General features: G+C 69.0%; 1 protein-coding gene across 1 annotated transcript; it reads left to right on the forward strand.

Annotated features, from left to right (window-relative positions):
- The first annotated feature begins 1,385 nt into the window (after positions 1-1,385).
- ADAMTS4 (ADAM metallopeptidase with thrombospondin type 1 motif 4) lies at positions 1,386-11,574 on the forward strand. The gene is made up of 9 exons (XM_084280887.1): positions 1,386-1,547; positions 2,496-2,819; positions 3,005-3,137; positions 4,458-4,628; positions 5,928-6,214; positions 6,312-6,498; positions 7,150-7,325; positions 8,528-8,703; positions 9,707-11,574. Exons 1-9 carry the CDS (start codon positions 1,410-1,412, stop codon positions 10,113-10,115), a joined length of 2,001 nt encoding a protein of 666 aa, XP_084137013.1. The 5' UTR covers positions 1,386-1,409; the 3' UTR covers positions 10,116-11,574.
- Positions 11,575-14,803: the final 3,229 nt, after the last annotated feature.

A 14,803-nucleotide genomic window follows, 5' to 3' on the forward strand; every position in this document is an offset into this window, starting at 1 on the left:
GGAGGGGACACGGGGGGACATGGAGGGGACACGGGGGGACACGGGGGGACATGGAGGGGACATGGAGGGGACACCGAGGGGACATGGGGGGGAATCGGGGGGGACACGGGGGGACATGGAGGGGACACGGAGGGGACACGGAGGGGACATGGGGGGACACGGAGGGGACATGGAGGGGACACGGAGGGGACATGGAGGGGACACGGGGGGACACGGGGGGACACGGAGGGGACATGGAGGGACATGGAGGGGACACGGAGGGGACACAGAGGGGACATGGAGGGGACATGGAGGGGACACGGGGGGACATGGAGGGGACATGGAGGGGACACGGAGGGGACATGGGGGGACATGGAGGGGACACGGAGGGGACATGGGGGGACATGGAGGGGACATGGGGGGGACACGGAGGGGACATGGAGGGGACACGGGGGGACATGGAGGGGACATGGAGGGGACACGGAGGGGACATGGGGGGACATGGAGGGGACATGGGGGGGACACGGGGGGACACGGAGGGGACACGGAGGGGCTGAGCTGGATGGGGCTGTGGAGGGAGGGATGGGAGTGGGGAGGGGGGGACACACAGGGTGAGGGAGGGGTGGAGAGGATGAGGAGGGATGGATGGGGGTCCCAGTGAGGGGGTCCCAGTGAGGGGGTCCTGGTGAGGGGATCCCAGTGAGGGGGTCCTGGTGAGGGGGTCCCAGTGAAGGGGGTCCTGGCAAGGGGATCCTGGTGAGGGGATCCTGGTGAGGGGATCCCAGTGAGGGGGTCCTGGTGAGGGGATCCCAGTGATGGGGGTCCCAGTGAGAGGGGTCCCAGTGAGGGGGTCCCAGTGAATGGGATCCTGGTGATGGGATCCTGGTGAGGGGATCCTGGTGAGGGGATCCCAGTGAGGGGGTCCTGGTGAGGGGATCCCAGTGATGGGGGTCCCAGTGAGAGTGGTCCCAGTGAAGGGGGTCCCAGTGAAGGGGGTCCTGGCAAGGGGATCCTGGTGAGGGGGTCCCAGTGATGGGGGTCCCAGTGATGGGATCCCGGTGATGGGATCCTGGTGAGGGGGGTCCCAGTGAGGGGGGTCCTGATGAGGGAATCCTGGCAAGGTGATTCCTCTGAGAGACTCCTGGTGAGGGGCGGGGGGGTGTCCCGGTGGGACGATCCCAGTGACCGGATCCTGGCAAAGGCGTCCGGCTGAGCATGTCCAAGGGGGATGCCCCGGCCCGGCCCCGCTCCCGAGGGAGCCGGCTCTGCCTTCCCGGAACGACGGGGCGGGGGGGGCCGGGGCTGCCCCTCGTGGCCCCGCCCGCTCGCAGCCCCTTAAAAGGCGTCGGGGTCGGTCCGGCGGGTCCGTCTGTCGCCTCCGGCTGTCCCGCTGTCCCCCCCTGTCCCCCCCTGTCCCCCCGTCCCGGGCCATGCGCCGCGCGCTCCTGGCGCTCCTGGTCTCTGCCGCCGCCGCCGCCGCCGCCCACGGCCCCGCGTGTCCCGTCACGGCCCCGGGAGAAACCGGGACACCCGCCCGCGGCGTGGGACCGGCCCCGAGGAGAACCAAGGTACGGCCGGGCCGGGGCACCGCGGGGCGGGAGCGGGGTGGGGTGGGGTGGGATGGGATGGGATGGGATGGGATGGGATGGGATGGGATGGGATGGGATGGACCGGGACGGGGCAGAACAGGACCGGGATGGGATGGGATGGACCGGGATGGGATGGACCAGGATGGGACCGGGACGGGATGGACCGTGATGAGATGGACCAGGATGGGGCAGGATGGGACCGGGATGGGATCGACCGGGATGTGACCGGGATGGGGCAGGACGGGACCGGGCTGGGACCGGGCTGGGATGCGACGGGACAGATCAGGACAGGACAGAACGTACCGGGATGGGGTGGGACCGGGATGGGATGGGACAGAACAGACCGTGATAGGACGGAACGGACCGGGATGGGGCGGGGCAGGACCGGGATGGGATGGGAGGGGATGGGACGGAACAGACCGGGACAGGATGGACCGGGATGGGACAGGGATGGGGCGGGACGGGATGGGATGGGATGAACCGGGATGGGGCTGGGCGGGACGGGACCGGGATGGGGAGGGACAGGATGGGATGGGATGGGGCGGGGCAAGACCGGGATGGGATGGACCGGGATGGGGCGGGACGGGACCGGGATGGGGATGGGGAGGGACGGACCGGACGGGGCTGGGCTGGGCTGGGCACGGACCGGGCTTCGCGTGCGCACCCCGGGGACCACCGGGACCCTCCCCGTGAGCGCAGCCGGTACCCTGGGGTGGGGGGTGGGGGTGGGGGGTGCTCAGAAACCCCGGGGCGCACCGGGGCTGCCACGAACACGGTGCTGGGGGTCACCAGGGGGGGGGATGCACATGGCATTGGGGTGGGATGCGCTGGGATGTATCACCGGTGCTGGGGCGGGGGAAGGGGGGAGGGGGGGCACCACCCTGCCTTGCCCCCCCCACCCTGCCCCAGCGCCCCGATTCCCCTCAGCGCTTCGCCTCGGTGCCTCGGTACGTGGAGATGCTGGTGGTGGCGGATGAGTCGATGGTCCAGTTCCACGGGGAGGGGCTGCGCCGGTACCTGCTGCTGCTGCTGGCCACGGCTGCCCGTTCCTTCCGGCACGGCAGCTTGGGCAACGCGGTGGAACTGCGGCTGACACGGCTGGTGGTGCTGGGTCAGGGCACCCCCGGGCCCCCCCGAACCTCCAACGCCGCCCAGATGCTGCGGAACTTCTGCCAGTGGCAGAGGGACCTCAACGTCCCCGAGGAGGACAGTCCCCTCCACTTCGACACCGCCATCCTCTTCACCCGCCAGGTGGGGGGGTGATGGGGGGAGCTTTTTTAGGGGGGGTTAGGGGCTGCCAGAGCCCCTGGCTAACCCCCTCCCAAGGAGGTTGGGTGCTGGCCAAGCTGGTCCTCAAGGGACCATCCCAGGGAGTTTGGCTGGGTTTGGGGGTACCCCAAGTGATCCCCCCTCCCCCAAACCTCACCTGCCCCCAGGACCTGTGTGGGGTGTCCACGTGTGACACGCTGGGCATGGCTGACGTGGGCACCATCTGTGACCCCGATCGGAGCTGCGCCATCGTGGAGGATGATGGGCTGCAGGCGGCGTTCACGGCCGCCCACGAGCTGGGTGAGTGCTGGGGAGGGATGGGGAGGGGGGGACACACACCCACTGCCACCCATGGTACCCCCCCTCTGGGGCTGACATCGTCATCAGGAGGGGATGGGGATGGGGGGGACACACACCCACTGCCACCCATGGTACCCCCCCCTCTGGGGCTGACAGTGTCATCAGGAGGGGATGGGGATGGGGATGGGGATAGGGATGGGGATGGGGATGGGAGGGACACCCACTGACACCCATGATACCCCCCTCTGGGAACCCACTGACACCCAGAATTAACTCCCTCTGGGGCTGACACCATCATCAGGAGGGGATGGGGATGGGGGGGACACCCACTGCCACCCAGAATTACCCCCCTCTGGGGCTGACAGTGTCATCAGGAGGCGATGGGGATGGGAACCCACTGACACCCATGATACCCCCCTCTGGGGCTGACAACATCATCAGGAGGGGATGGGGATGGAGATGGGGATGGGGATGGGGATGGAGATGGGGATGGGGATGGGGATGGGGATGGGGATGGGATGGGGATGGGGATGGGGATGGGGATGGGGATGGGGATGGGGATGGGAATGGGGATGGGGATGGGGATGGGTGGGACACCCACTGACACCCATGTTACCCCCCTCTGGGAACCCACTGACACCCAGAATTACCCCCCTCTGGGGCTGACAGTGTCATCAGGGGGGGATGGGGATGGGGATGGGAACCCACTGACACCCATGATACCCCCCTCTGGGGCTGACAGTGTCATCAGGAGGGGATGGGGATGGGGGGTCCCACGGGGGGGACCCACTGCCACCCATGATACCCCCCTCTGGGGCTGACACCATCATCAGGAGAGGATGGGGATGGAGATGGGGATGGGGATGGGGATGGGGATGGGGATGGGGATGGGGATGGGGATGGGTGGGACACCCACTGACACCCATGTTACCCCCCTCTGGGAACCCACTGCCACCCAGAATTACCCCCCTCTGGGGCTGACAGTGTCATCAGGAGGGGATGGGGATGGGAACCCACTGACACCCATGATACCCCCCTCTGGGGCTGACAACATCATCAGGAGGGGATGAGGATGGGGGGGCACCCACTGCCACCCATGATACCCCCCTCTGGGAACACACTGACACCCAGAATTACCCCCCTCTGGGGCTGACACCGTCATCAGGAAGGGATGGGGATGGGGGGACACCCATGATACCCCCCTCTGGGGCTGACAGTGTCATCAGGAGGGGATGGGGATGGGGGGGACCCACGGGGGGGGACCCACTGCCACCCATGATACCCCCCTCTGGGGCTGACAGTGTCACCCCCCCGGCACAGGCCACATCTTCAACATGCTGCACGACACGTCCCAGCCCTGCCGGGAGCTGAACGGCGGCTCCGGCGCCGCGCGGCGCGTGATGGCTCCTGTCCTGTCCTCGCTGGAGCCGGGCGAGATGTGGTCCCCGTGCAGCGCCCGCTTCATCACCGACTTCCTGGACAACGGCCACGGTACGACCAGGTGGGGTGGGACCTGGGTACGGGGGGCCTGGTGCAGCCACATCCTGGTGCAGCTGCATCCTGGGGACCCCGGTGTAGCCACATCCCGGGATCCCAGTGTAGCCACCTCCTGGTGCAGCCACCTCCTGGTGCAGATGCATCTTGGGGATCCCTGGTGCAGCCACATCCTGGGGACCCCAGTGCAGCCACCTCCTGGTGCAGCCACATCCTGGGGATCCCTGGTGCAGCCAAATCCTGGGGACCCCCGTGCAGCCAAATCCCGGGACCCCAGTGCAGCCACCTCCTGGTGCAGCCGCATCCTGGGGATCCCGGTGCAGCCACATCCTGGTGCAGCTGCATCCTGGGGATCCCGGCGTAGCCACATCCCTCACTGGAGGCCTTGGGGAACCCCAGTGCAGCCACCTCCTGGTGTAGCCACATCCTGGGGAACCCAGTGCAGCCACCTCCTGGTGTAGCCACATCCAAGGGTCCTGGTGCAGCCACCTCCTGGGAAACCTCAGTACAGCGACATCCTGGGGACCCCAGTGCAGCCACATCCCGGGATCCCCAGTGCAGCCACATCCCAGGATCCCCGGTGCAGCGACATCCAAGGGTCCTGGTGCAGCCACATCCTGGGGACCCTGCTGCAGCCACCTCCTGGTGTAGCCACATCCTGGGGACTCCCAGTGCAGCCACATCCCGGGGTCCTGGTGCAGCCACATCCTGGGGACCCTGCTGCAGCCACCTCCTGGTGCAGCCACATCCCGGGATCCCCAGTGCAGCCACATCCTGGGGAACCCCAGTACAGTGACATCCCAGGGACCCTGCTGCAGCCACCTCCTGGTGCAGCCACATCCTGGGGACCCCGGTGTAACCACCTCCTGGTGCAGCCACATCCCACACTGGAGGCCTTGGGGAATCCCAGTGCAGCCACCTCCTGGTGCAGCCACATCCCAGGGTCCTGGTGTAGCCACCTCCGGGTGCAGCCACATCCCGGGATCCCCGGTGCAGCCACATCCCAGGGTCCTGGTGCAGCCACATCCCGGGATCCCTGGTGCAGCCACATTCTGGGGACCCCTAGTACAGTGACATCCTGGGGACTCCAGTGCAGCCACCTCCTGGTGCAGCCACATCCTGGGGACCCCAGTGCAGCCACATCCCAGGGTCCCAGTGCAGCCACATCCCGGGGACCCCCAGTGCAGCCACATCCCAGGGACCCCCAGTGCAGCCACATCCCTGGGTCCCAGTGCAGCCACATCCCAGGGACCCCCAGTTCAGCGATGCCACCTGTGTGTCCCCCTCCCCACACAGGTCAGTGTCTCCTGGACAAGCCCCCGGAGTGGGTGCCGCTGCCGCGGACGCTGCCGGGCAGCGTGTACCCGGTGTCCCGGCAGTGCCAGTTGACCTTTGGGCCCGAGTCCCGGCACTGCGGCGAGGTGCAGCCGCCCTGCTCATCGCTCTGGTGCACCGGCCACGCCGGCGGCCGCCCCGTTTGCCAAACCAAACACTTCCCCTGGGCCGACGGGACGCCGTGCGCACCGGGCAGGGTCTGCGTGGACGGGACCTGCGTGGGCATCGGGCGCCTGCGGGAGTTCACCGTGAGTACCCCCCACCCAACCCCACCACCCTGTGCTTGACTCCCCTCTTCTCCCTTCACCCCCCCACCAACCCCTCTGTGGTGTTGTCTGGCTGCAGACCCCTCAGGATGGCAGCTGGGGGCCGTGGGGGCCGTGGGCTGGGTGCTCCAGGACCTGTGGTGGGGGTGTCCAGCTGTCCCACCGTAACTGCACCGCGCCGGCGCCTCGGCACGGCGGCCGGTACTGCCAGGGGAAGCGCACGCGGTACCGGTCCTGCAGCGTGGAGGAGTGTCCCGGCAGCACCCGTGAGTGGGGCTGGGGGGGTCTCTGGTCACCTCAGGGGGGGGGGTTTGGTTGGGGTGTCACCCGTGACCTGGGGGGGCATTTGGTGGGGGTGTCACTGGTCATCTCAGGGGGGGTGTCACTGGTCACCTCAGGGGGGGGTTGGTTGGGGTGTCACCCATGACCTGGGTGGGCATTTGGTGGGGGTGTCACTGGTCACCTCAGGGGGGTTTGGGGGGGTCTCTGGTCATCTCAGGGTGGGTTTGGGGGTGGTGTCACTGGTCACCTGGGGGGGATTTGGTGGGGTGTCACCAGTGACCTGGGGGGGCATTTGGTGGGGATGTCACTGGTCACCTCGAAGGGGGTTTGGGGGTGGTGTCACTGGTCACCTGGGTGGGCATTTGGTGGGGATGTCACTGGTCACCTCAGGGGGGGTTTGGGGGGGTCTCTGGTGACATGGGTGGGCATTTGGTGGGGGTGTCACTGGTCACCTCAGGGGGGGTTTGGTTGAGGGGTCACTGGTGATCTGGGGGGGGTTTGGTGGGAGTCTCACCAGTGAGCTGGGTGGGCATTTGGTGGGGGTGTCACCCATCACCTGGGGGGGGTTTGGTAGGGGTGTCACTGGTCACCTGGGGGGTGTTGGGGGGCTGACCGCGCTGTGCCGCCGCCGGCAGCGCTCACCTTCAGGGAGGAGCAGTGTGCCGCCTACAACCAGCGCCCCGAGCTCGTCAAGGGGGTCCCGGCCCCCCTGGACTGGGCACCGCGCTACAGCGGCGTCGCCGAGCGGGACCAGTGCAAGCTGACCTGCCAGTCCCAAAGGCTGGGCTACTACCACGTGCTGCAGCCCAGGGTGAGCAGCGTCCCCGTGTCCCCCTCCCCCAAAACCCCTTCCAACCCACCCCAGGGTGAGCAGCGTCCCTGTGTCCCGCTCCCCAGAAACCCCTTCCAACCCACCCCAGGTGAGCAGCATCCCCGTGTCCCCCTCCCCAAAAACCCCTCCCCAACCCACCCCAGGGTGAGCAGCATCCCCCTGTGTGTGTCCCCCAACCCACCCCAGAGTAAGTAGCATCCCCGTGTCCCCCTCCCCAAACCCCTTCCCAACCCACCCTAGGGTGAGCATCATCCCCTTGTTTGTCCCCCCAACCCACCCCAGGGTGAGCATCATCCCCCTGTGTGTCCCCCTCCCCAAGCCCACCCCAGGGTGAGCATCAGTCCCATGTTCCCCTCCCCAAAAACCCCTTCCCAACCCACCCCCAGGGTGAGCAGCATCCCCGTGTCCCCCTCCCCAAAAACCCCTTCCCAACCCACCCCCAGGGTGAGCATCAGCCCCATGTGTGTCCCCCTCCCCAAAAACCCCTTCCCAACCCACCCCCAGAGTGAGCAGCATCCCCATGTCCCCTTCCCCAAAAACCCCTTCCCAACCCACCCCCAGGGTGAGCATCAGCCCCATGTGTGTCCCCCTCCCCAAAAACCCCTTCCCAACCCACCCCAGGGTGAGCAGCATCCCCGTGTCCCCCTCCGAAAAAACCCCTCCCCAACCCACCCCAGGTGAGCAGCATCCCTGTGACCCCCTCCCCAAAAACCCCTCCCTAACCCACCCCAGGGTGAGCAGCATCCCCATGTCCCCCTCCCCAAAAACACCTCCCCAACCCACCCCCAGGGTGAGCAGCATCCCCTTGTCCCCCTCCCCAAACCCCTTCCCAACCCACCCTAGGGTGAGCATCATCCCCTTGTTTGTCCCCCCAACCCACCCCAGGGTGAGCATCATCCCCCTGTGTGTCCCCCTCCCCAACCCTCCCCAGGGTGAGCATCAGTCCCATGTCCCCCTCCCCAAAATCCCCTCCCCAACCCACTCCAGGGTGAGCATCACCCCCCTGTGTCCCCCCCCAACCCACCCCAGGATGAGCAGCATCCCCATGTCCCCCTCCCCATACCCCTTCCCAATCCACTGTGTGCCCCAGGGTGAGCGTCAGCCCCGTGTCCCCCTCCCCAAGCCCCTCCCCAGCCCGCCGTGCGCCCCAGGGTGGGTGCTGAGGCCAGGCCGTGCCGCAGGTTGCCGATGGGACTCCCTGCTCCCCGGAGGGCACAGGGGTGTGTGTGCAGGGCCGCTGCGTCCCCGCCGGCTGCGACCGCGTCATCGGCTCCAAGAAGAGGTTCGACAAGTGCATGACATGCGGCGGCGACGGCTCCGGCTGCACCCGGGTCTACGGCTCCTTCACCAGACCCCGGTGAGTGGGGACCCTCAGCACCACAAGGACCCCAAGGGTCCCAGAGCTCCAACCCCTCTGCCAGGGTTGGGAGGGACCCCAAGGATCCCAGAGCTCCGACCCCCCTGCCAGGGTTGGGAGGGACCCCAAGGGTCACAGAGCTCCAACCCCCCTGCCAGGGCTGGGAGGGACCCCGAGGGTCCCAGAGCTCCAACCCCCCTGCCAGGATTGGGAGGGACCCCAGGGGTCCCAGAGCTCCAACCCCCCTGCCAGGGTTGGGAGGGACCCCAAGGGTCCCAGAGCTCCAACCCCCTGCCACAGGCAGGGACACCAACCTCCAGGCCTGGAGCTACACAAGGTTGCCCAGGGCCCCAGCCAACCTGGCCTTGGACACCCCCAGGGATGGGGCACCCACCCCCTCTCTGGGCAGCCCCTTCCAGCCCCTCACCACCAGAAGGACATGGGGGTCCTGGAGCGAGTCCAGAGAAGGGCAACCAGGCTGGGGAAGGGGCTGGAGGGTGAATCCCCTGAGGAACAGCTGAGGGAGCTGGGGGTGTTGAGCCTGGGGAAGAGGAGGCTGAGGGGAGACCTTCTCCCCACCTCCCCTGCCCTGCCAGGAGGGTGCAGAGAGGTGGGGGGGGGTCTCTCCATCCAGGGGCCAGGAGATGGGACAAGGGGCAATGGGCTCAAGCTGCCCCAGGGCAGGGGCAGAGCAGATGGGAGGGGAAAGTTCTTCCCTGAAGGAGTTGTGGGGATGGGGAACAGGGTCCTAGAACAGGGTCAGGGCCTGAGACAGGCTGCCCAGGGAGTGGGGCTGAGTCCCCACCCCTGGATTTGGGGTAGATGAGGTGCTCAGGGTCAGCACAGGATGGGAACAGTTGGACCTGACGCTCTCAAAGGGCTTTTCCAACCCGGTGACTCCGGTGTTTTCCAACACCAGCACCAGGGCTGATGAGGAAGGAGGGGTGGGTACCACCACCTGTGGCCCCCCCCCACCTTCCTGACCCCCCGCTGTACCCCACAGCTACGGCTACAACGACGTGGTGACCATCCCAGCGGGTGCCACCCACCTGCTGGTGCGGCAGGTTTCGGCGTCGGGCGTCGAGGACGCGTTCCTGGCGCTGCGGCGCCCGGCCGGCGGCTCCCTGCTCAACGGGGGGTACGTCCTGGTACCCTCGGCGAGCGACGTGGCGCTGGCAGGAGGCGTCACCCTGCGCTACAGCGGGGCCACGGCGCCCACCGAGACGCTGAGGGGCCGGGGGCCGCTGCAGGAGGCGGTGGTGCTACAGGCGCTGGTGGTGGACGAGCGGCGGCCGCCGCGGTTGAAGTACAGCTTCTTCGTGCCGCGGGCACCCAGCCAGCCCGGCACGGCCTGGGACAGGCAGAGGGCTCAGATCCTGGAGATCCTCAAGAGTCGCTGGAGGAATAAGTAGCGGTACTGGTTGGACTGGGATATGGCTGGGCTGGGACACGGCTGGACTGGGATATGGCTCAGCCAGGACATGGCTGGACTGGGACACAGCTGGACTGGGACATGGCTGGACTGGGATATGGCTCAGCCAGGACATGGTTGGACTGGGACACGGCTCAAATGGGATATGGTTGGACTGGGACATGGCTGGACTGGGACACAGCTCAAATGGGACACGGCTCAGCCAGGACACTGCTGGACTGGGATATGGCTGGACTGGGACATGGCTGGACTGGGACACGGCTCAAATGGGACATGGTTGGACTGGGACATGGCTGGACTGGGACATGGTTGGACTGGGACACGGCTGGACTGGGATATGGCTCAGCCAGGACATGGTTGGACTGGGACATGGCTCAAATGGGATATGGTTGGGCTGGGACATGGCTGGACTGGGATATGGCTCAGCCAGGACATGGCTGGACTGGGACACGGCTGAAATGGGATATGGTTGGACTGGGACATGGCTGGACTGGGACACAGCTCGAATGGGACACAGCTCAGCCAGGACATGGCTGGACTGGGACACAGCTGGACTGGGACACGGCTCAGCCAGGACACTGCTGGACTGGGACACGGCTGTACTGGGATATGGTTGGACTGGGACACTGCTGGACTGGGACACGGCTGGACTGGGATATGGCTCAGCCAGGACATGGCTGGACTGGGACACAGCTGGACTGGGACACGGCTCAGCCAGGACACTGCTGGACTGGGATAAGGCTGTACTGGGACATGGCTGGACTGGGACACGGCTCAAATGGGACATGGTTGGACTGGGACATGGCTGGACTGGGACATGGTTGGACTGGGACACGGCTCAGCCAGGACACGGCTGGACTGGGACACAGCTGGACTGGGACATGGCTGGACTGGGACATGGCTCAAATGGGATATGGTTGGACTGGGACATGGCTGGACTGGAACACAGCTGGACTGGGACACAGCTCAAATGGGATATGGTTGGACTGGGACACAGCTCAGCCAGGACACGGCTGGACTGGGACATGGTTGGACTGGGACACGGCTCAAATGGGACATGGCTGGACTGGGACACGGCTGGACTGGGATATGGTTGGACTGGGACACGGCTGAGCCAGGACACGGCTGGACTGGGACACGGCTCAGCCAGGACACGGCTGGACTGGGACACAGCTCTGCCAGGGCACGACGCCAGCACCACGTGTGGGTGCCTATTTATTTGGTGATTTATCACCCACTGGGTGCTGGGACGGGGGTCCCTGGGGCGGGGGTCCCTGGGGCCCCCCCGGTAGAGCCCTGGTGCCCGTAACCGCGTCTACCTCAGCCTCTTGGCAGACAGAGTGGGGTGACCCCCCCCCCCATCTCCCTCCTGCACCCCCACCCTGGGCAGGTCCCAGGACACCCCCCTTCCCCCCGTTGTTATTTAAAGCTGTTTATGGAGCTGGTTGGTGGTGTCAGCTCGTGGCTGTGTCACTCCCCCCCCCCCCCCCCCCCCCTCTGGTACGACCCCCCAGCGTCCCTCCCCTCTGGAAGCCACCAGCACCCCCCTGCCCCCCCCCCCCCCCCCCCCGAAAAGAAACGGGCACCACCAGCCGTGCCCAAAACGGGGCTTTAGTGGGCACCTCCCACTCCCTCCTCACAGCCATCCCCATCCCCATCCCCATCCCCATCCCATCCCATCCCATCCCCATCCCCATCCCCATCCCCATCCCATCCCCTCCCCTCCCCATCCCATCCCATCCCATCCCCATCCCCATCCCCATCCCCATCCCCATCCCATCCCCATCCGAATCCCATCCCATCCCCATCCCCATCCCCATCCCATCCCCATCCCCATCCCCATCCCCATCCCCATCCCATCCCATCCCCATCCGAATCCCATCCCATCCCCATCCCCATCCCCATCCCATCCCCATCCCCATCCCCATCCCCATCCCATCCCATCCCCATCCGAATCCCATCCCATCCCCATCCCCATCCCATCCCCATCCCCATCCCCATCCCCGCTACTGGCCCCGTTCCCCCCCCCCGGCCCCTCGCCCCCCCTCACCCAGCGCCCCCCCAGCCGGGGTTCCCCAGGGTGCGGCCCCTCCCGACTCAGCTCCCCCGGCCCCAGCGGAGCAGCTCCGGGGGTGACCCGCCCGCCACCACCGACACGACCTCGGGGTGACGGGGACCCGCCCCGGAACACGACCCCCTCCCCCTCCCCCCCCCCGGCCCAGCAGCAGCCCCCAGACCCGGGACACCCCCGGCCCCGGGACACACCCCCCCCAGCCCAGCAGCGCCCCCCAGCCCGGGAAACCCGGCCCAGCAGCATTCCCCGGCCCCGGAACACCCCTCCCAGCCCAGCAGCACCCTCGGCCCCGGGATACCCCCGGCCCAGCAGCAGCCCCCGACCCCGGGACACCCCCCTCCCCGGCCCAGCAGCACCCTCGGCCCCGGGATACCCATGGCCCAGCCGCACCCCCCAACCCGGGGACCCCGGCCCAGCAGCATCCCCCGGCCCCGGGACACCGCCCCCGGCCCAGCAGCAGCCCCCAGCCCCGGGACACCCCTCCCCGGCCCCGGGACACACCCCTCCCCGGCCCAGCAGCAGCCCCAAGCCCCGGGATACCCTCCCCCCGGCCCACCAGCACCCTCGGCCCCGGGATACCCCCGGCCCAGCGGCACCCCCCAACCCAGGGACCCCGGCCCAGCAGCGGCCCCCGGCCCCGGGACGCCCCCGGCCCCAGGACACCCCTCCCCGGCCCAGCAGCACCCCCAGGCCCCGGCACACCCCTCCCCGGCCCAGCAGCGTCCCGCAGCCCGGGGACAGCCCCGGCCCCGGGACACACCCCCCCCCCCCCGGCCCTGCAGCAGCCCCCAGCCGCGGGACACCCCCCAGCCCCGGGATACCCCCGGCCCAGCAGCACCGCCAGGCCCCGGGACACCCCCCCCTCCCCGGCCCAGCAGCTCCTCCCCGTCCCGGGCCATCCCCCCGCCCACCCCCCGGGCCGGCCCCGCCGGTACCTCCCGCCCCGGCGTCCCCATCGCGCCGCTTCCCCCGCCCCCAGCGCCTCGCCCAATCAGAGCGCGCCCTGGCCGTGACGCAGCAGCCGTGGGCGGGCCCTAACAAGCGGAAGGAAGGGCGCTGGCGTTCGCGGTTGCCACGGCGACGGGCGCCGCACACGCCCCCTCATTGGGCGGTCCCGTTCAAGCTCCGCCCACCGCCCCCTCCTCGGCCTCCCCCGGGTCCTATCGCCCCTCCGCGGCCCCTCCGGAACCGGCGTCCGGCCCGTCGGGGGTACCCGGGGCCGCGCCCCCTTTTCTCACCCCCACCCCCCCCACGTTTGGGAACCCCCCCCACCCCCCACCGAGCTGCCAAGAACCCCCGAAAGCGGCACGTGGCGGGGTCCCGGCGGGGCCCCTTTAACACCTGTCGTGACGTCACGGGGCGTCCACGTCACGGCGCCTCGCGCCCCCCCCCCCCCCTCTCTCTCTCTCCCTCACCCGCTCCAAGATGGCGGCGGCGGCGGCCGGGCGGGGCTGAGGCGTCCCCGCCGCCGGCAGGTACCGGGGAGCGGCGGGGGCGTCGGACCGGAGGCACCCACCGCCCCTCCCCTCCCCCATCCCCCCCCCCCGCCGGACTGAGCCCCCCCTCCTGCCCCCCCCCCCCCCGCCAGCGCCCCGCGATGCGGCCCGGACCCCCCCTCGTCTCCCCCGGCCGCTCCCGGTGATCCCGGTGCTCCGGGTTCCCCACCCAAAACACCCCCCATCACCCTCCCCCTGGTGCTCCGGGCTCCCCACCTCCCCAGCCACCCCTCTAACCACCCCCTATCACCCTCCCCCCGGTGCTCCGGGCTCCCCACCCCCCCAACCACCCCCACCACCCCTCCAACCACCCCCTCCAGCCCCCCAACCACCCCTCATCACCCTCCCCCCGGTACTCCGGGCTCCCCACCCCCCACAACTACCCCCCCAACCACCCCCTCCACCCCTCCAGTCACCCCCCATCACCCTCCCCCCGGTACTCCGGGCTCCCCGACCACCCCCCATCACCCTCCCCCCGGTGCTCCGGGCTCCCCCTGACCTTTCCTCCAGTACTCCGGGCTCCCCACCCCTCCAGCCACCCCCTCCACCCCTCCAACCACCCCCTCCAGCCCCGCGACCACCCCCCATCACCCTCCCCCCGGTGCTCCGGGCTTCCCACCCCCGAATCACACCCCAGCCATCCCTCATCACCCTTCCCCCGGTGCTCCGGGCTCCCCCCCGACCCTTCCCCTTCCCCTGGTGCTCCGGGCTCCCCGACCACCCCTCATCACCCTTCCCCCGGTGCTCCGGGCTCCCCACCCCCCCAGCCACCCCCTCCACCCCCCCAACCCCCCCCTCCACCCCCCCAGCCACCCCCTCCACCCCCCCAACCCCCCCCTCCACCCCCCCAACCCCCCCCTCCACCCCCCCAACCACCCCCTCCAGCCCCCCAACCACCCCTCATCACCCTCCCCCCGGTGCTCCAGGCTCCCCACCCCCCCAACCCCCCCCTCCACCCCTCCAACCCCCCCCTCCACCCCCCCAACCACCCCCTTCACCCCCCCAACCACCCCCTCCACCCCTCCAACCCCCCCCCATCCCTCTCCCCCCAGTACTCCGGGCTCCCCACCCCCCAACCACCCCCCCCAACCCCCCCCC

This window comes from Gallinula chloropus, assembly GCF_964237585.1.
Source record: "Gallinula chloropus genome assembly, contig: HAP1_SCAFFOLD_504, whole genome shotgun sequence".
NCBI lineage: Eukaryota > Metazoa > Chordata > Aves > Gruiformes > Rallidae > Gallinula > Gallinula chloropus.